The 20,509-nt window shown below is 38.2% G+C and overlaps 2 protein-coding genes across 3 annotated transcripts in view; one reads left to right on the top strand and one right to left on the bottom strand.

Moving 5' to 3' along the window:
• The window catches only part of RASA1 (RAS p21 protein activator 1), a gene marked incomplete at its 5' end in the record, with an annotated part of 60,467 nt that extends 59,351 nt beyond the window's left edge, over positions 1 to 1,116 (top strand). Inside the window, one exon of the mRNA XM_085316909.1 lies at positions 252 to 1,116. Coding sequence (XP_085173035.1) covers positions 252 to 335 — 84 coding nt within the window. The remainder of the gene's footprint in view (positions 1 to 251) is intronic.
• A 2,767-nt stretch (positions 1,117 to 3,883) lies between these two features.
• Positions 3,884 to 15,007, bottom strand: CCNH (cyclin H). Of its 2 annotated transcripts, XM_085316748.1 has the most exons (9): positions 14,749 to 15,005; positions 14,468 to 14,590; positions 13,141 to 13,214; positions 12,705 to 12,915; positions 12,234 to 12,397; positions 9,662 to 9,732; positions 7,758 to 7,869; positions 7,089 to 7,149; positions 3,884 to 4,128 (listed from the first exon to the last, which is right to left on the bottom strand). In XM_085316748.1, the coding sequence occupies exons 1-9, from the start codon at positions 14,863 to 14,865 to the stop codon at positions 4,090 to 4,092; spliced, it is 972 nt and encodes a 323-aa protein (XP_085172874.1). In that variant the 5' UTR covers positions 14,866 to 15,005; the 3' UTR covers positions 3,884 to 4,089. The 2 variants fall into 2 exon arrangements, with proteins under 2 accessions (XP_085172874.1, XP_085172884.1); XM_085316758.1 differs by lacking the exons at positions 3,884 to 4,128; positions 7,089 to 7,149 and having other exon boundaries at positions 7,762 to 7,921; positions 14,749 to 15,007.
• Between the last annotated feature and the right edge of the window lie 5,502 nt (positions 15,008 to 20,509).

The following is a 20,509-nucleotide window of genomic DNA, read 5'->3' as shown; positions in this document are numbered from 1 at the left end:
ATCCATGAGTGCAGAGACAAAATTTCTTCAACATGTTTTCATGTTTTACAGTTGCCTTTCAAAATAGTACCTTAGCAACTAGGGAATCAGAGCTGCTTTTATATAATATATTTTCTACAATAGTTCGTATTTTTATATTTTTAAACTGATAGCAAGACTTGTAGACTGATGTTGAAATATCTCACTTCTCAAGTGAGATTTTTGTTTTTTCTAATTGCTAATGTATGGCTGTACTGACTTTTTTCCTACAGCATGTTCTTAAGAAGCTATTGGCTATTACAGAACTGCTTCAACAAAAACAGAATCAGTATTCAGTGTCTAATAACATCAGGTAGCAGCCCTCTACATGAATTCTGCATGGATCCAGCACGCCCAACACGGCAACTCACACCAGTATCACTTTCTTCTTGCTCTTGCCAAAAATAGCACACCCTGTCACATTCCCAGTGATGTGTGAACTATGCAAAAAGAAAACAAAGATTCTGTTGGTGAATGATTGTACCAGCAGCTTTTTAAGCTATCTGTGCAGGACACTTGCACTTTTTTACACTTGGAACAAATTTTCACAACCTCTGAGCCTTGGTGTACAGTTCACCTTCCGCAAAGAAAATGCTGTGACTGTCTTGAACTTTGAAAATTATTTTCAGCACTTCCAATTGCCAAAGTTTTGCTGTCCTGTTTGAAAAGAATTATCAACTGACATGGAAAGAAATGCATTGTTTTGACAGCTGCATATAACTGGATAACACTTCTTACTGTAATTTCTGACTGGTTACAATTATTACAACTTTGACTGTTTCAACCACTTTAACTTGTATTTACAGTTTCCAGAGTTTGACATTATGGTAGGAACAATCTTTGCTGTACACTTTTTATACCATGCTGTTTCTCTTGCTGGAATCATGTTGAAAGAGAATATGCAGAATGGGTCTTGACAGCTTTATTTTTTAATGTGCCATTGATTCAGTCTGAATAATTCTTCCATCGAGGACTGTATATCCAGATAAATCACAATGCTTTTGTAAAATGTTTACAACAGTAAATAATTTGAATTCAGTAAATTTATTGATCACTGTATCAGACATGCATGCATTCATTAAACCATTTTATAAAATATGTATTGGTTGGTCTTTTGTGTAATGTAAGTCTACCATGAATCTTATTTTTATAACTGAAATACCAGTTTTTAAAATAAATCAAGTTGCAGAGAGCCTGTTTATGGAAACTGGTAATTTYGGCTGCTGTGGAAGTTTTTTTTATGGTGTTTACATTCATGATCAATTTTGCGATGTCTATAGTCTGTAACAAGCAAGCTGGTGTGACACTGAAGAGTTTGAGTAAATAGCAAGGGGGGAACCCTGAATTTGTGCATATCTCAGGGGCAACAGAGCAAGTCTGTTAAAACTATTAAGAAGAAATTAAAATATTCAAAGAATGTTTCAGCATTCCCATTCATGACTCTTTCTTGGGACTGACATGGGAATGGATAAAAAGACGCTAAGATTCRTTGACAAGACTAATGAGAAACTGCATTATAAATAACTTGTGTTACATGAACACAGCTGTTATACCAGTAGGGCAATTATAACATCTGGCTGGGAAGAAAGTGGATGTACAAAGGGAAGGTGGAGATGTAATTGTTTTGACTACTGTTGCTAGTCTAAGGCTCACGTGTCCCTCTAGAAGTGGAACAGAATTGTTATTTGCAGGATTGGTTGATGGGATAAAAGTTTGAAGATAGATAATACTAGAAAACCAGAGAGGTGCTGACCTTAAAATAATCATACTATAAAAACATTATGGTTGGTTTCAAATTTTGAAAATGCTGCTGCTTTCCATATTTAGTCTTGCAAATCAAAGCTTACACAGCTAGAACTTCTAAAACTTCATATCATATTTTTCCCTACTATAAAAAATCCTCAATTTTTTTTATCTCCTGTCCATGAAAAGAAGGACAAGAATTACTTTTTGCAGTCTTTATCTTTAAATCTTGGCTGTAATGCTAGTGCATCCTTCCTCTCACGTTTTCTGGGCTTGCAGTTGCTTTGCTGCCTTGGACTCTTCGATTAGGCCATATCCTTATTTAAGATGGGAGCTCTTAGTTAAAACAGAAGATCCAGTATTGGACACCTAAGTGTCAAGAGTAGTATGCTATTAAGTATACTTAATAGGTAGAGGTGGCACTTACCGGACATGACATGACATTGCCTGCTCCTCCTTCAAGCAGGGATGGCTTTGCTCGTCTTTACCCTGTCAGCTGATCAAGCAAGTGATGGCTGGGGGAGACATATCCAGTGGTTCCCCACCTGGGCAGCATCTGTGCTCTCTCCTGGCCTCATCTGAGACAGCCGGGACCAAGTGGTAGGCAGCCTACCACCTGACCTAGCTGAGTATATCAGGCATGCCACTTACCTTTTCGCTTATAGTCAGAGTAAAAACTATTCACATGGATGGTGAGTCTGCTCAGTCTTCCAGAGCCACTGCCACCCCCATCTACACCTTACCCTGGTTGTGAATTAGAGGGATGCTGGTGGCAAGTAGCACACCTGCAGGGCCTAGGAACAGGCAGCCCAAATACTATCATCAGCTGCACCATGCCTCCAATTCCAGACTTCCCTCAAAAGTAGCATCTGTGTCTAGTTTCCAAATGACACTTCACTGAATGCAACTTGGGCAGATGGGCCACCTACCATTCCCAACTCAAAAAAGTACCCTGTATCATACAGGGTTCATAAATAGCCTAGTGAGACATCTCCCTGTTTGCATGACTGATACTCAGTTCCTTTGTAGAGCCTTTCCTATAAAACTACTGCTTGACTCATTCCTGTCAAATTTGTATTAAAGTGCATTTTAGAGAAAGATGTAAATCAGCAGTCTTGTTTTCAGCATTTCTTATAGGCATTTTCCCTAATTAATAGTATGGGGAGAAAAGTTAGGTCACTAATAGAAATATGCAAGTCAGGCCCTAATTATAACTTGCATGAAGTGTTGCTGAATACTCTGCTTATATCTTCCAACCAATCTAGAACCTAATGTGCTGTTCCYAACAGTTTCAGTTTTCTTCATTTGATTTTTGAAGGTGCTGTTATGTAAATGGTGTCAAGCCTGCTGAATTAAAGAAGTGAGTGATAGCTGCTTTTCTTCCCTGACTACTTGGCCTACTACCTTGATGCAGAAGAAATGAATCAATTTTGACAAAAACATATTGTATATTTTTGTCAAACAATACAAAGTTCATCATTGCATTTTCATGTAATAGATAAATAGCTAATGAAGAAAGTGAATTTAAGTTTCAAAGTTGCTTTAGGTTATGCATATTCTAGAGGAAATAACACTACTGCTTACTTTCATGCTTTGTTTTAGAAARTAGAATAATCTGACCTAGATTTGGAAGGTATGTAACTAAAAGCTGKTTTTTTAACTGTTTGCCCTAGTATGTTCATCACACCAATTTGAGATCATAGTTGCAGGAACAGCAGTTGCAGTAACAAATTAAGTCAGAACATTTGCAACATGGAAGGTAATAACCATAGCTTGTATCTGCTTGCAGTGTATTTCAGAAGAGCTTCAAAATGTTGAAAATGTTATGGGCAAGGTTGTATTCTTTTATCTATTTCAAGGACAAACTTGGGAAGAAGGCAGCACATCCAGTATAAAACATTTCAGTATCCATACCAGATTTGTCTCCTGCTTTTATGCATCCACTTTGCTAAATGCAAAGTGTGATAAGTCTAGAAATATAGCACAGCRGTAACTAGAGTCAAATCTCAAACTGTTCCAAAGCCAACACTCTTCCCTGAGCAACAAATGCCTTTAAGTAAATATTTCACAGTAGTGTTTTGCCTTGGAAAGGATGAGTGTTTGCTAAAGTAACTAGCTGCAGTTGCACTAAAAAAAGTCATAYACTTTATTGTAAAGACAGAGATTAAAACAGAGAGAACAAATACCTCCCAAAATCAAGTAAGGAACCTGTGGTAGCCTTGGAGTTCTGCTAACAGCAGATACTGAACAGCAGGTAGCCTGAGCAGGTCCTGGCACCTGGAACTGCAGTGTTAGAATACCATGCAGAATATCATCTTCCTTCAGGGTTTACAGTGAATCCACAAGATCATCATCTGTCCATTCTTCCTAATGGAGGAAAAGGAAAAAGCCATGCCCTAAGCAGTGTATGCAGGTGGTATGTTTTACAGTTAGGTAAGCCAGGCAAGTAACTAGCTACAGGTACATGCTACTACTGCACAATGTCAAGGTAACAACTTCTACCAGTTTAAAGAATTTAATTGATACAACTATCTTTTCATATTGATCTTCCAACTATATCTATGGTTAATAACATTTAAATAATAAGTGTAAACTGCTTTTAACCACAGTGCAAAACTGGGTTGTCACGTCCATATTATTTGACACTCCTGTGCATCTGCAGGGATACTTCTGGAGAAAAAAAGTAAAGACCGGGGACCATAYTGCATTACACATACCATTCTACTTCTGATAACCAGGAAGTTTAACTTACAGTAAGATTAGCCCTAGGTTGAAATGAAAACTAGTACGTGCAAGCCAGCAGTAGGAGCTGAGTAACTCCTAATGAGTGAGATGAAATGCATGTTCATTAAGCACATCATGACAATCTGAAAGGGAGCCTGTTGCTGAACAACTCAGAGCACACWCTACTTAGAACACAAATCTTTGTCATGTGGAATCTAACTTCCTCCCACTTCTAAATGTGAGCAGAGCATAAAGATTTTTTAGGCTTTCCTTAGTTAGTTGTGGGACTCCAATTAAGTTTTTCTTCCTGGGATCATTAAGGATATATCTTGCCCCCTCAGAAGTATAACTCATTGTGCTCAGTGTCTTTTGCGGGGGGGGGGTATATCAGTAAATACACAAGGAAGAAGATTTTATTTTCAGCTAATGATGGCTAATCCCAGCTAATGAAGGCTAATCCCAGAATACAGGATTGAAAGCCTCCTAGAGCGAGTCTAACTTCTTGCTTGTGCAAGAATGTTTTCATGATTTTTGTAAGGAAATTTAAAATCTTAACCCAGTGCTCCTTATGCCGAGGATTTAGCAYCTCCTAGCTGAACAAGCAGGCTAGAGCCTTAAAAAAAAAAAAAAAGTGTGTTTAAATCAGTGGTGACTAAGCACTTTATTACCATTAAATAAAGCAGTTCATCCAAATATACTCTAAAAGCCACATAGTTCCAGTCATTTTAGCACCCCTTTTGAACACCTGTTTGGGGTCCTTCTCATCCTTCTTTATTACTGGGAACTATGCACAGAAGGGACCAGAAAAGCTCAGACTGGAGCATTTTACTAGTATCCTGCCCTTTTTATGGCTTCATTACTTTGGCAGTTTGTCAGCTATAGCTAGTTAGTACTTTGTGGAGTCCTAGCATTTCAAATGAATAAGCTCTCCATCCCAGTTATACCTTTTGTATTGCTATTATCTTCAGCAATAAACTGGTAGATCCAAAAAAATGTTTTAAGTCAAATAGAACTGATTGTGAATTTGCACATATTACACCCTAATTACAGCTATAAACATCATTGAGGCTTCAGTACCAGCTGTGCACAGGATTAGTGAAGTGTGAGCAACTGTACAGCTACTATAAGCATCTAAAAAAATAAGCCCACATCTTGTGTGTTTATGATCAGTGATCCCAAATCTGATCCTGCACAGATTTCCATAGTAGTTGAAATTCACATGGCAAGGATTTGAACAGACATCATTATTCCACAAATGTAGGTGTTTTAGTTTTCCACATTTTAGATTGGCATTTGGAGTAAACTTCAGTCAAATTTTTTTTACAGTATTAAACAGCTATTAGATATGTTTAAGATTCTGCATTTCATAAGAGCATATTTTCAAGAGTCRTTGAACTGCATAAATTTCAGCTTAGCTCCACAGAAATCATTTTTCAGGTTGGYGCTATAATGTGGAACTAGAATCGACCATGATAATTATGACAATTTACACAATTCAAGAGCCTTGCAAAACAAACAACAAAAAAAACAGACCGAAAAAACACTCCTCACAAAAACACCCCTACAAAAGCACATACAACCCCTACTGCATTTTAAGATTAGAATTTTGACAGACAACCCTATTCAACAGTTCAGAAGGTTCTCCTAAGTGCCATACTTCGGAGGTCTTAGACCAGAAGGATGCAGAMTGTCTTCTGCTCTTCAATATCAGGAAATGTTCAATTGAAAAGTTTTTCCAGCCAAAGTTACAAATGAAAGGTGTGTGGAAGATGTTTCAAATTACACCTAAGCAATACCTTAATTGTATTTTAATTTAAGGCACCTGCCAAAAATCTCTACCTCATTTATACTGTCTTCTAATTTGCAATACAAGCTACCCCCTCGGTGTAATTTGTGAAAGCCTTAGAAACACATAGCCTGAAATAGAAATTTAATCTGGAAGCTGAGTCTCTCCCCTGTGCAAGTAGTCAAAGAAGGTAAATGAAAACAGGAAAGAAACACTGGCCAGCAAAAAGACCCCCAAATACATCTTCAAGGAGGAAAAAAAAAAAAAAAAAAAAAAAAAAAAAAGAAGAAGACACCACACACCAAAACAACTGTTATTTTTTTCTCCAAGATATCCTCATTTGTTTCATCTACTAAGTAGTAAGTTTCTGTCATCACCATCTAAGTTAGGATTTCTCCTCAAGCATTCAGTCATTCAGATCCTGGCTTTCCAAAAAACTTTCATCACTAACTCCAGAATCTCAATTTTACAGCTGTTACCTCAGTGGCATAATGGAGTCTCACATGCTGCATTTACAAGCACTTAGCTTTATGCTGCTCTATGGTTGCAGTTACCCAAGACCTTCAAATCACAGAATACAGCAGAAAGGATCCTTGCACTCTCTCCCCCTCTCCACACAAGACCAGAGTGTTTAAGGACACTCCAAGTACAGGCTAGTAAGAGCTCTGGCTCATTTTTTTAAAAACMGGTTGAATGATTTCTGAGCAGTATGTAAATTAACAGAGGTTAAAAAAAAGTCTCAGTAGTTGTGTCATTTTTGTCTTAGCAATAATTAAAAARAGTGGAAAAGCAGTATTTGTACTTTAGATTTACTAACCTCATCCATTTTAGATTTCTTTGCTATATACTCATCATCTTCATAACCTTTCCTCTTCTTCCTAGACCCCATCCAGAGGGAGGGAAAAAAGAAAAAAAACAAAAAACAAAAAGAAAGCCTAAGCATTTTTAGAGCCAGGAAATCTACTTATTTGGCCACAGCACTTAAAATTAGATTATATATCTCTTTGCCACATACAAAGCTACCAAGGTCTGAACTAATAGCTTGCTAGATGTTTGCAGTTTTGTGTACTAAAGTTAAAAGGGCATAACACTCTCCAGAAAAGAGAAATCCAAGTTTTACAGTCCACATAAGCCTTAACACAATTTTTCTTTTAATTAAGTGATTTTGAAGCCCTCAATTCTTATTACATACAATATCAAGAGGCCAGGCCCTAAGAGCCATCCTGAACTCCAGATTTATGGTGCAAATAAACAGTACTAGTGTTTGCAGTGCATATCAGCATAAAGAATATATCTCTRAAAGCACTACTGAAGTAAAAAATAAGGACTTAAGCTAGCAGAAACTCACAGCAAGAATTTAAATAGACATCCTCATTTAGACATTTTAGTTCGCGTTCACTTACAGAGATCAGAGAAAATTAAAGTTTCTGTAACAGTAAAAAAGCTGAAAAGAGTATTAAGAAGGAATTGTTAAGTATCTACTTACGGGTTTATATTAAGTGAAAGCTCTGAGCTGTGACATTTCTCCAATTTCTGTTTTAGAGCAGCAACTTCTTCAGGCTTTGGTAGTTCATATTTCTTTATGAGATTTTTCATGCCTATAGTTGCAACAACACAGCCTTAAGTGAATTAAATACTTCCTGCTCCACCCTGTGAATTACACAAGGTACTATTAGTCAGTACTATGGTTACTGTTACTGCTCGTCCCTTATACTTAAGCTTGGACCAGCAGTTTACAGTTCCTTCACTCTTTTTAASAAAGAGCACGTTATACATTTTTGAGCAGCTTCTCTTTATTAGGTTTTGAAAGCCTCACATCTAGTTTTCAAACAGCTACAAGGCAACATGCAACATACTACAAAACAGCTGTAATTAGATAGAAAGCTTACCAAATAAAATCCTAGTATTTGTCAAAGTATGCATTAAATGTTCAGAAAGTATTGACTACTTTCCTGCCCGAAACTGCTTCACAAGCAAATCTCAGCTTAGAAAATACTCACTTTATATAACGCTCAAACTTCACAGAATTCAGGATTACACATCTTGGTATGTAAGACTTAACTGTCACCTTACATTAGGGAATTAATTCTAAATATCATCAAGATACAGCAGAAGCTCAGTGCAGAGCACTATACTAAAAAAGTTGTTAGCATCGCAATTCTGGATTTCCTCAAGGCAAGTGAAAGTCATGCGGAGTTCACACTGGTGTGCTAACACACACCAGGGTACACAGATACTTTTTGCATTCAGCATTGTATCTCAGTCTTAAAACAAAAAAGAAAAAAAGAGAGAGAGATTGGTTTCAGTCTTAAGAACACAAATTAAATTTGCAGCTGCCCTATAAGCAAGAGGCTTATTTTCACTACCATCAGTTCTCTGTACATTAATTCATTTATTAATGACTTGAATGTTTCAAGACTTCCTTCCGGTCATTTTATGTTCATAGAAGAGTTGCCTTAGTTGTCTTTGGGCAAAGGCTATATTCTAGAATGTTGCAAGTAGAGAGAAAATAATCCCAGTTTTCCTTTTGCTTCTTACTAATGGAGACAGGAAGACTAGATCGCTTAATAGGAAGAGAAAGGGAAGATATCTTATGTTTACAAATYCAACTTAAATCTAAAGTGTAGACACTGGTGATTGGTAGTGAATATATTCACTACCAAAGTCAACTTAGCTGAAAGACTTTAGATTTTTAATGCTCCCACTCTCCCATTTTATTTGTATGCATTTACTTAGACATTATAGAACTGACTACTTAGTGAAAGTTTCATACCTCAGCCTTTTTCTTTTTATAATTAAATTTAATCGTAGAATGTACTACAATCCCTATCGTTCTAGCAAAATCATGTTAGCATTTTGATATTGCTATATATAAATATAGCAAAACTTCAACCCTTTCAAACCATCCTTATAGTCTTCAAAAAATATAAGTGAGATAAACCCTGGCACGTCACTTAAGAGTAATGATTTATTTTAGAAAAGGTACCCTCTGGTGGCAGAAGAAGTTATGTGCAGGCTTTTGCCAGAACCTGCACTTCCAAGTTACAGTGACTGAAAGGAAGAATTTCATCCTAAGACTTAAACAATAGAAGCATCTAGTACCCAAAACAAACTTTATACTTTTGAATACAATTTACTCACTAGTATTTAATTGACTACACTTCATCAGGCCTTTTTTGTTTTAGCTTCATTTGTTTACACCAAAGCTAAGTTTCAATATTTTCTCTAGTGCTTCATTTTATTGCCCATGATTTACTTACTTAATGCTAGCCCTGAAATGAAGAAAATTGTTTAAAGAACATTTTTCTGCTCACAGCTTTTGTTTTTTGGAGAGAAAAGAAGTTTTTCTTTAGAGATATAGTTTATCTTCCCCTTCCAATGTTTACTTACATTTCATGCCATCCAGTAGCTTGGCTAAGGATGTTCTGTTTTCTTTCAGCATAAGACTTTCTGATAAATAACTAAAGAAACATGAAAGAGTAAGGCTGAAGGTCTTAAAACATCTCATAGTTACTTGGGACAGCTACTACTAGCTAATAAAAAACATGCTATTTATCATTTACACATGCTAAAGCTTTATAATTGGACTTAATAAAAACACTCTTGTTACATGAATGCTATAAACAGACAAAGAAAGAAATCTCTTGCCACTTCTATTATTATTCTGTAACAGTTTTACAAAAGCATTTTTTTTAGCCATGTGAAGGATCAAGTTCCTATGTTGCAAAATTTAAATTTTAAATAAGCCTTATTAAGTCAGCTTAGGTTTCACATTCTATGAAATGTCACACTAAGATCACACAGTTGCACAGTATGACTGCTGGAAAAGCAAATCCTACAAAAAGGATAGTTCTCAGACAGATTAATGGACAGGAAAGTTTGCGAGATGGGCTCCTTCATTTGGCAGCTGCATGGCCTTGAATCCTGAAAGTAAATTTAAGACGCTCTTTTTTAAAGTCTGTAGAGCCCTTCCTCTTCCCTCAAAGATTCAAGCTTCCTTTAAACAAGGTAACATCATTATTTAGGTATGCTATTTAACACATGCTAGCGTAAAAAAGGGAATTTCATTGCATATAATGAAATCATGGTACATGATCATATTGGAGTAAAAACATCACAAAGAAACAGATTACACTTGTAACTTCAGCACTAGCCTCACTTAAGCTTCCAAATCGTAAATGAATAAAACACCACCCCCAAACACAGATTAAATCACAATCAACACAAACAACAGTCCTYACTAAGTTCTACACTAAATAAATAGCTTTTCCTTTTCTTGGGAAAATATATACTTACAAATAGATTACAAAAATCCAAGACACRAAATTACCTTAAACCTTAGTTTATATATAAACAAGCAGAGGTATATCAGTTGCAGCTTGCAGTCTGAAGTRAATGATCACCAAGAAAATAATTACTATAAGCTGACTGACAGCTGCTCTTTTAGTATCACTGCCCTTGTTAAACTGACTTTTAACCAAAAATGTGATTTAACCTTTTGCTGATACCATAATGAAAGACTGATTTGGAGCCATCTATTCTTTAGAGCTCTAGTGCCAAGAGTGGCACTTGTTTTTACTGAAACTGTAACTCTTCTCAGACTGTCATACACATTACTCATATTGTGCGAGCAACAAACTTGTCAATCGTTCAGGTTCCATGCACCCTGTCGCACCTCCACACAGGCACACGCTCACCACCATCCCATAAGATCTGAACTGCAGCATTAGTTTTCATCACACGCAGCAGCTCACAAGCTCATTTGGAATAATGAGCAACCAGGTTACAGCAGCTGCATGGGGCAGACAGGTGACAAAGATTTAGCTTTTCCTGAACGTGCAAACAAAGTTCAAACTTGAATTCAAACATTGTTTACAAATTACTTCAAGTTCTTTTCATAGGCATGCTTTTCTGAATCATGGCACAAATAGTACAAACTATAAACTCAGGAATCAAATCAAGAACTTTAAAGTTAGGATAAGGACCTGAATATTTGTATGCTATTTGAGAGGAGAGTGGACAGTGAACACAGCACAGGGCACACCCCACACTAACTCATTCTTCTAAGAAAATCACCTTTTATTCCTTCCTAACAAAACTAAGATTCATTTATGGCAAGTAGAAGGAAACTTTCTCAAAAGAGTATGCCATGCACCTATTATCAGCCTTTTTACCTACAGCAGTTACTTCCCAGATGCAATCACACCCACATGAAGCATCATGTGATGAGCAAAACACTCACAATACAGCTAGATGTAGCTTAGAGTAGCTACATTAGTTACACTTCTGGAAGGGGAAAAAAAGTAACCTTTAGTTCTTGGAAAGGAGGAAGAGAGGGAAAGGCAAACCAACACATTTTACCACTAATATCAAAGTGCTTGATGATGCCTTTGCAAATATCAATAGATAAGACCATAGAAAGGAAAGAAGAGACTGATTTAAAATAGCAYGTTCTCATTAGTCCATTTTCATGGAAATCAGGCTGTTAGAGGAGCCAAATACAGGAGTTAACAGTTTCYGCACACCTAACTGTTAGTTAAAGAGAGATTCTCTTCAACTCTGAAATCTTAGATACTTGTTAAATGAGGAAGATATTTAAGTATTTCTTTAAGGTGTTTTGTACCATCAGTTCACATTGTTTCAGTTTTCTTCACTCACTCTTCCAGATCAGTCTGAAAATCTTGTTCTAACTAGTGCAAAGTTAATTGGAAGAAGCAAATAAAGAAAAAAGGAGACAGCTAATCATATCTCCTGTGCTGGAATCTGGACAATATAATAGCAATGCTCCAGTTTTGAAAACTCAGTTGAAGTATGTATCATATGTGTTAATGATCCGTAAATATATAYTTACACCGACTACTTAAGAATGCCTAAACAAAATAATACATTGTAAACAATGTATTATTACAATATCAGAAGCRAAGTGTTTAAAGCATACCTATAAAGAAAAAAAAAAAACTACCTTTCCATGTTAATTCCCGCTCTTGAAGCACTAGATAATATAGCAGTGAGAGCTATCTGTGAGGGAGTAAAGAGCAGATATGCATCTGTCAGAGCTACCCGATTGAGAAAGTCATCGGCTGTTTTCCTCAAAACTTCAGGATTCTCCAGCATTGGATAACGAGTCTGGGGAAAAAAAAAGCATTTATGAAAGCAGGCAGCTGTTTTTGATCTGGTTCACAAGTTCAGAATACACAATTCAACAGTGCTGCATGAAGGAAAAAGTAGCAGGCCATCTTATTCTAAAAGATGGCCTAAAAACACTTAAAGATCATAACATAACAGATTTCCTTTCAGTTACTTGCCTATTCTATTGCCTAGAATCTGTATCTTTCCAAGCAGAGACACAAATGTAACTTAGCCTTTTTAATACAACCCCTAAAACACTTGCATCGCATCAGTGTACGAAATGTAGCATATAAAATAGTATTACCTTCAAATCAATTAAAAATCCCTCAAATGGTCTGTATGGATTGTGCACAATAAGATGGAAGTTCAGCTGCTGAATAAGTAATAGTTCATATTCCAGTATCTGTTCAAGAGCTTTTTCCTGTCCAAGAGGGCTTTCACGAAGGTTGCCAACAAACTGTGCACTGGATACATTAAATTCATCTACTTTACATGCCAAAAATGCACATGTTAGCCTTGAGAAGGGAGAAGAGGAGGGAAAAAAAAGTGAGCAACTGACCCACCTTGTTATAAGAAATCCATTCAGAAAATTTAAAACACCAGAAGRGACTATTTTCTGTCTTTACTCATATTCAAGCTCTTTGACTTCCTTTCCCATTTCTTCAATCTTTTACAGATATAAACATTATGCTTCTAAGGTTCTGCTGAATACAATAGCTCAAGATGTGTTGATAACTCACATTATTATCCGAGGATGATACTCCATCACTGAGTTATTGAGGTAAAAGCGTTTGAAATACATACAAGCTGTTCCCTAAATNAAAAAAAAAAAAAAAAAAAAAAAAAAAGCAGAGAGGAAAAAAGTAAGCATAGAAGTGAAACTAGATTTAAAAAAAATCATAAAACAGAACAAGTAACTTTGAATATACACTAAAGACAAAGAATACACTAGGGCTACAAGCACATGCTGCCATGTCAGCACGTACCTCATAGTCTAATATTATTCCTGTAAGAACCTTACAAAATGGTAGTTTGATTATCTTTTTCCTCCAGATTAGAGATTAAGATCTGAACTTTTTCCTTCAACTAGATTTCCAAGTTGATTTGAACCCTATCAGCGTGAAACGAGGTATTCAATCGCCTAAGTCTGAGAGGGCTCTAAAGGGGCTACTTCTCAAAAACAAGGTCAGACTCTGTACAGCGTGTAATGGTAGCCTCCTGCTATGTTTCCAAAAGGTATTCAGAAGAGACACTTTTCATTTTTATTGGTCAGTACACCAGCTAAGAAGAGGGAGACAGACTGAGGCCAATGAAACTAATCCTTCTTAGGACAAGGTGACAAAAGAAGCACTGATTTCATTCCCTGCTTCAGCCATAAATCACCACTCTCTTTCCTGAATTACAGTCTTCTGACTTAAACACAAGTCACTTCAGAGTTTTTTTTTCTTTTTTTTTTTTTTTGATAACTGCCAGTATAGGTGCTTTAAACAGTGTATTTTGAGGTGAGACACACACCCATGCTGTTGCTAAAGAAACAGGTGGACCAAGCAGCCAAAACATGGGATTCAGCAATGGGAGTGTTTTATTATACCATAAATCCATTCATCTTTAGGTTCATTTCTACTTCTTGCTTAGAAGAGGGAAGATGTTAAAAACCCACCCTGAACAAGCAACAAATGAAGTTGAGAAATAATTATCTGTTTTACAAAAAGTATCACACTCTCTAGAAAACAGACAAAAAGAAAAAAGCAGTTTGAAATACTGCAATGCTGGAGGGATAAACACTCAAAGAACAGCTGTACTTTCAAAAATAAAATAAGCAAGCAGCAAGTGAAGGAATAAAAGACACACAAGAGACAAAGCTGGTAGCTTCATTAGTCATCACATTGCAGACACTTCACGCTGTAAACACATCGAATCATACCGAAGAAGCAGTAATGTCTCAAACAACCATCTCTTGACAGAAGTATCTAAAGCATCATTATGGGAAGCATGTTTCTCTCAGAAGAGAAAGCTAGGAGATGGAGGAGGAAAATCTTGAGACAGAGCCAAAACACTTCTGCTTACCACTACAGATCTAGGCATTGAAGGCTTAAAGACAGCACAGAAATCCAGTAATCTTTTTTCGTAGTATTTGCATATCGTCAGCTCCTCRTGTGGCTCAAGAAGGAAAGGGTCAGTCTGCTGAACCTTGGGGAAACAARATCGAGTCGGACCCAAGCGCCGCCACATGGAGGGGGGGGAGGGCGGGGAGGGCTTTCGCCCGCCCTCACCTCCCGCTCGGAGGCGCACGGCGGCCCCGGCGCCCCCTCCCCGCCGGGCTGCGGCACGGCCCTCCAGCCCCGCACCTTTCCGCCCGCCACCGCTTTGCCGCGGAACTTGCGGTTCGCGTCGGCCCGGCAGCGCGCCAGCTCCTCCTCGCTGCGGAAGGTCCAGTGCCGGCGCTGCGTGCTACTGTGGTACATGATGATGATGGCGGCGGCGGCGGCGCCTCCCGCGCCCCGCAACCGCCAGGCCGCGCGCCGCCTCACGCGCGCGCCGCTCCCCCCCGCCGCGCTTTACGGCCGCGTCCTCCGCGCACGCCATGACGCCGCCGCGCCCACTACAGCTCCCTGCATGCACCGCGCTCCGCCCCCCGCGCGACGTGCCACGTGAGCCCAGCAGGCACGGCGCCACGCCGCCCACGCCCGTCCGTGCGGACGCGCTTCGCCCGGCAGGGCGCGCCGCCGCGGGGAGCGGAGCATGCCGGGAGTGGTAGTTGCCGCCGAAGGCGCGCGAGCGCCGTGGCGGCGGTTGGGCGCCGTGGCGGCGGTTGGGCGCCCGCGACCGTTGGCGGAGCGGCAGTTGGCGCCCGGCAGTCCGGCCGTGAAGCGGAGGGCGGGGCGTCCGCTTTGAAAACCTCTCTGTCAAATCATACGACTCGATGAAAACCATAAGCAGGACATTTTCGTGGAAGTAATTAGAAGCAGGTTAATTAGGAGACAGTTCATCTGGATTTACTGCTCCAAGCAGAGTCGTGATGGGTGTTAGAACAGCCCCTCGCTGTGGATGCCACTGCAGGGCAGACATGCCCAAACTCTCCTCRCTGTCCCTGCCAATGAGGATAGGTTGCACTTCTTCAGCACTGTGTGTCTAGAAGATGTAGTCGTGAGGGGAGTCTGGAGGCGTGGGTGGTGTGAACACTGACTGGTTCAGCAGCAGCCTTGTGTAACGTGGGATTTCCCATGTGACAGCCATGGATTTCTAAATCACAGTTTAGGGGATGATACTCTGCATGCTTGGCCACTTGCAGCCAGGTGTTAGAATTAACCGCCTATTCTGACAGCAGTTTTTTCTGATTGCAGTACAAAGGTCAAGGTGTCTAATGCAAAATGGTTGTACTGCAGCCTGGACAGAGCAGGGAGGCCAGCTCCATATCAGATGTGAATCACTAAAAGGCCAATGTTGCTAAGCTGAGTCCCACGAGTCCCACAGAGGAGCCAGCTCTTCCACAAGGTTGAAAGAAAGGATGGCTTAAAAGCTCATGCTATTTGTGCTACGTGTTACCAGTGACCTGTTATGCCAAAAAGAACTGATTAATTGAGTACTGCTCCCAGCCTCGAACTCCTGGCAGCACTGAACTCGAGTTTGCTTGAGTGAATGGGAAATGCAGCTGCAATCATCTGACCCAGTCAGGGAGTTGACTAAGGRCCTGTAAACGGGCCCTGTAAGGGCCTGGACAGAGAGGACAATGAGAACTTTATGTATTTTATAATAAAATCTGACAGCTTTGAGCTCCAGGAACTTGAAAACTTTGTCATAGCCCTGATAATGGATGTRGAATGTAATAAATATTCTAAAATCATTGACAGAATCAGTTAAGGAGAAAAAAAAGGTACTGGCTATCATTCAGAAGTAAAACACTGATACAGGCTAGTCCGAAGTGCACCATATGATACACAGACAACTGGATGTTCCAAGGATGATTTGATCCAGCTAACCTTGCAAGCTGAAGACTAGAGCTCCATTTGAATATGCGTACAGGTAGGCAGAAAGACTCTCAACTGTATTATATATGACAATGAAAAATTTCAAAATTTAAACAAGACTTTGTTCACCAGTAATTTTTACATATACATATATGTGTTCTAAAAAGCTAAAGATCTGAGAGTTCGGTCAGCTAGATAAAATATCTGAAATACTGATTTTTACTGAAATACCAAAAATTTTCAATGCTCATTTTCTGCAGCAAAGCTACAGAAAAAAAATGAAACCAAACGAAGGGAAGGGAAAAAGGAAAGTACTGCAAAGCAGGAGGAGTAATATTTATAGTGAAAAGGACAGAGGTATGATAAGGAAATAAAATGGCTTAAGATGTGATGAAAAACCTCAGACTTTTCACAGTGTTCTATATATCTTGAAGGTAGTAGAAGAAAATAAGCGCTATGGGGAAAAATAGATGACAACAAAATACATGCAGCTAGAGAACAGCTAGATCAGATGCAGATCCTTCTCTGTGTTGAGAGCACTGTTTTTAGTTGCAGAACATCACAAAATAATCTTTATTGCRTCCTTTTGTAGTAAAGTACTAGCTTTTATGAGGAGCTAGCACAAAATGAGCATACCATGGAGTATCTTAAGTTACAGGAAACCCTGGAAATGAAATTGACTATTTTTCTTGTGAACAATCATGTAGCAAAAGGCTTGTTGCCCTGATGAAGCTATGCATGACATGGAATGCTAGCAGCCATAGCACTACACTGCTGGCAAAAGCAAAGCATATGCTTTAATTCCACTAAGTCTCAGCTGCCTCTTACTGTCTTCTGGGTTCTGCCACGGCCTACTGGCTTCAGCACATCCCCAATCCCATCATTGTTACAGAAGATTTATCTCATAATACAATCATAGTCTTTCATTGATGAGTAATACATAACTATAAAACACAACTTTCTGCTTTTTTAAGCTTCTTGAAAGTGCAGTGAAGTATACTGACATCAAAAAAAAGTCCCTTGCTCCTAATGCACATCACTGTTTAGTTTTCATCCCTGGGAGCTATAAAACCACATAATTTATCAACATCAAATAATAATACAGTTAGTACAAGAAAAGAAAGTAAGAAATCACTTACATTATACCAAATGAAATCAATCTTGGTAAGTTTTCACAGAAATATGTGAGAAGAAATGTTCCTCTACCGATTCTTCTAGTCTCTACTCCTATGTAATGTGAGGGTTGGTTTCATTATCGTTAAATCATATCCGATAACTTGATATATAGTCTCCATGAATATCTCTGTGAAGGTGATTTAACAATTTGTCTTGGTTGCTTGTCCCATTGCTTCACTAATCATACAGTTCTCTCCAATATTTTGCGTGTTCCCTGTTGCTGCTTACATTTTTGATAATTATTCAGTTTCCTTTGAATAACAAGACCAATGATATTGATAGTAGTTACTATTCAGAGTCTTTTTTCTAGACAGTGCATACCTAGTTTTCAGAACCTTCTTTCCACTGATGTTACTTGGAAGCCTTTTGCCATTCTGACTTTCTTTTTCATTATTGTTTAAAAGACCAGGTTTAAAAATGACTAGGGTCCTGCCACGCGTGCTGTTCCTGCTACAGATAGGATGTTCCTGAGCTGTAGATCAGAAAATAAAAATTGAAGTTTATCTGAAAAGCTCGTACAGGAATAATGAGAATTTTGGCAAAAAGCAAGTGATAAACTTTTTCAGAGTAACAGCARTTTCAGCTTCTCTTAAAGTTTAGTCCGTAGCAGCCACAGGCTCATACTTGTCCCTTTAGGTACTTCCGTAGTCTCTTGCTCCCCCAAAATAATAATTACATAGCTAATTAAGTTATGAAAGCAGCATTTCATAGCGTCTCTGCTTTGGCAACCAAATTTTAAGTATTCCTGCACATGCATTTGAAATGAGTGAGATAATTAGATGCTTCAAGTTAAATATGTAGATGTTTGCAGGCTCAGTAGTTAAAATGCTTTCTGGTAGCCTGAAATGTGGAAGATGCTTTTCCTAAACTACTTAAGAAATATTTTTTAGCATGTGCATAGTCAGAATCTGTTACTTCTTTATATTTAAATACAACAATTGAACTTTATTGTGAAATCTGTTGGTAGAACAAGGTACAGTCTGATTTTCAGATAATCCGATACCAAAGATACTTCTGTTTGTGCACATACTTATAATGCTTCAATGTGCAAATTAGACAATCATAGGAATTGCATATTTAAATCTTATCAATCAGTTTATTGAGGGAGCATATGTCATCTCACATCATCACTGTATAAAAGGGATTATATTAGTAGAAATGACCATTTCTGAAAGGGAAAAGAGCAGTAGAGAGGTTAAAACGGAGCATTGTATGTGCTAGTATATTTGTTCAGAACCAAACAAGTAGTGAAATAACAGAGAAAAACTTGTGAGAAAATAAAAATAATCCAGTTGCCTAGGCTTTTGAAAATGCACTCAACAATTACTCAGAAAATTTACCTGAAAGTCTGAATAACATCCACCATCTTGGGCTAAAGCTATTTTGGCTCAGGAATCAAGAATCCATTGCTAAACTTGAGCAGGAATAYATGACAGTAAATAAAGCATACTTTACTTGCTTGTAAAGTGCCACAGAGGTACTCTTCCTAATGTAGGATCTGAACAGTGCCGAGTGCTCTTAAGGATGAAGTTTCCCCCTTATCCATTTATTGGAAGGTAAGAATTTCCTTGAGAACAGTTTTGGTGAAAAGTGTATGATGGATTTGAAGTTTGCATGGAGAGAGAAATATGGTTTGATAATAGAGGAGGCTCAGAAATGTGGGTACCACCTACTGAGTAAACGTRTGTGCTCATCATAGGATGCAGTGTGGAACCCTTACAGTGCTTTCCTCTTTGATGAACAATCCTCCCCAAGAATTACAGAACTCAGTTATATTGCATGGAGAAGTGATATAAAAGCTTCTTTCTTTGGGAGGAAGTTTAGGAAGAGAACAAATGGTAATGCTAAAGTGATAGTGAGACATATTGGCACTCCTGGAATAGCATTTCTTCCTCTCTCTTTCTCTGGTTTCTTCCAGCTTTGTAGTTCTCCCCCCCACCCCGGATTCTTTTTAGCTCCTGACTCAGACTTTTAGCCCTTCAAAACAGCAGCTGGTTGAGTTCAGTCATGTTTGCACGTTTGAGGTCTTCTCACAAGTGCTCTTACTATGACTCCCTATTCCACCCCTATTCCCAGTGTGGTGCATACTCACTAACCAAATTTGCCTGGCTTTTTTGATAGCGTCATGTCCCTTTTGCCTCAAGGGAAGTTGCTTTCTCACACTTAGATCATAAGAATCTTGAAAGCAATTCTTCTGCATTTTTTCAGTCTTCATTACAGTTAGATTCACATGTAACTCAGCTCTTGTTGGTACTGTTGTTGACATAGTTATATCCTCAACAGGTACTTTTTTTAAAGTAATGTATGAGAAAGAAAATTGTTTTTACTTAAGCCTATAGAGAATGAAGAGTTGGGATGAAGGAATGTAATGTGTGGTTTCCTTTTCCTTATTTATTTATGGAATGTTTGGAAGAGGAGAAAGATTTTCAGTATCTTTGCCTAAAAATGTACTTTTTCTGTTCAAATCACAATAAAATGTACAATGCCACGATAAAAGTTGTAATTTAAATCTAAACAATTAGTCAGAATTATGTTTCTGTTAACCTCCATGAAGGACAAAGTATGATTTCTAACATATACTCCAGTAGACTGCAAATTAGAAATTAGGACCTCTGTTACTGACTCACCATCTGACATGGGACACATGATTTCTCTTCAGGTTTCTCATATTTCAGTCGAGGTTGATGCTAATTAACCTATTTTTTTRACAGCTACAAATGAAAAGTGCTGTGCAGTAGCCTCTGAATGTTAAAGAATTATGTTGCTACTCTAAAGGAGATATAAACCATACTTACTCTATTTAGTGCACACTACAGTGTTTTCACTATCATAAATCAAAGATGGGAAAATACAGTAAAATTAGTTATTGCCTAGGAAAATTGCCTTCAGGTACATACAGTTTTAAACCGTTGTGATTGAGTGTGTTTTCCTTATCTCAGGTTCTTTACAGGTGCTTAACCTTTTT

Source organism: Rhea americana, unplaced genomic scaffold (assembly GCF_003343005.1).
Source record: "Rhea americana isolate MKP2758 unplaced genomic scaffold, rheAme1 scaffold_114, whole genome shotgun sequence".
Taxonomy (NCBI): domain Eukaryota; kingdom Metazoa; phylum Chordata; class Aves; order Rheiformes; family Rheidae; genus Rhea; species Rhea americana.
This window is presented reverse-complemented; position numbering and strand designations above follow the sequence as displayed.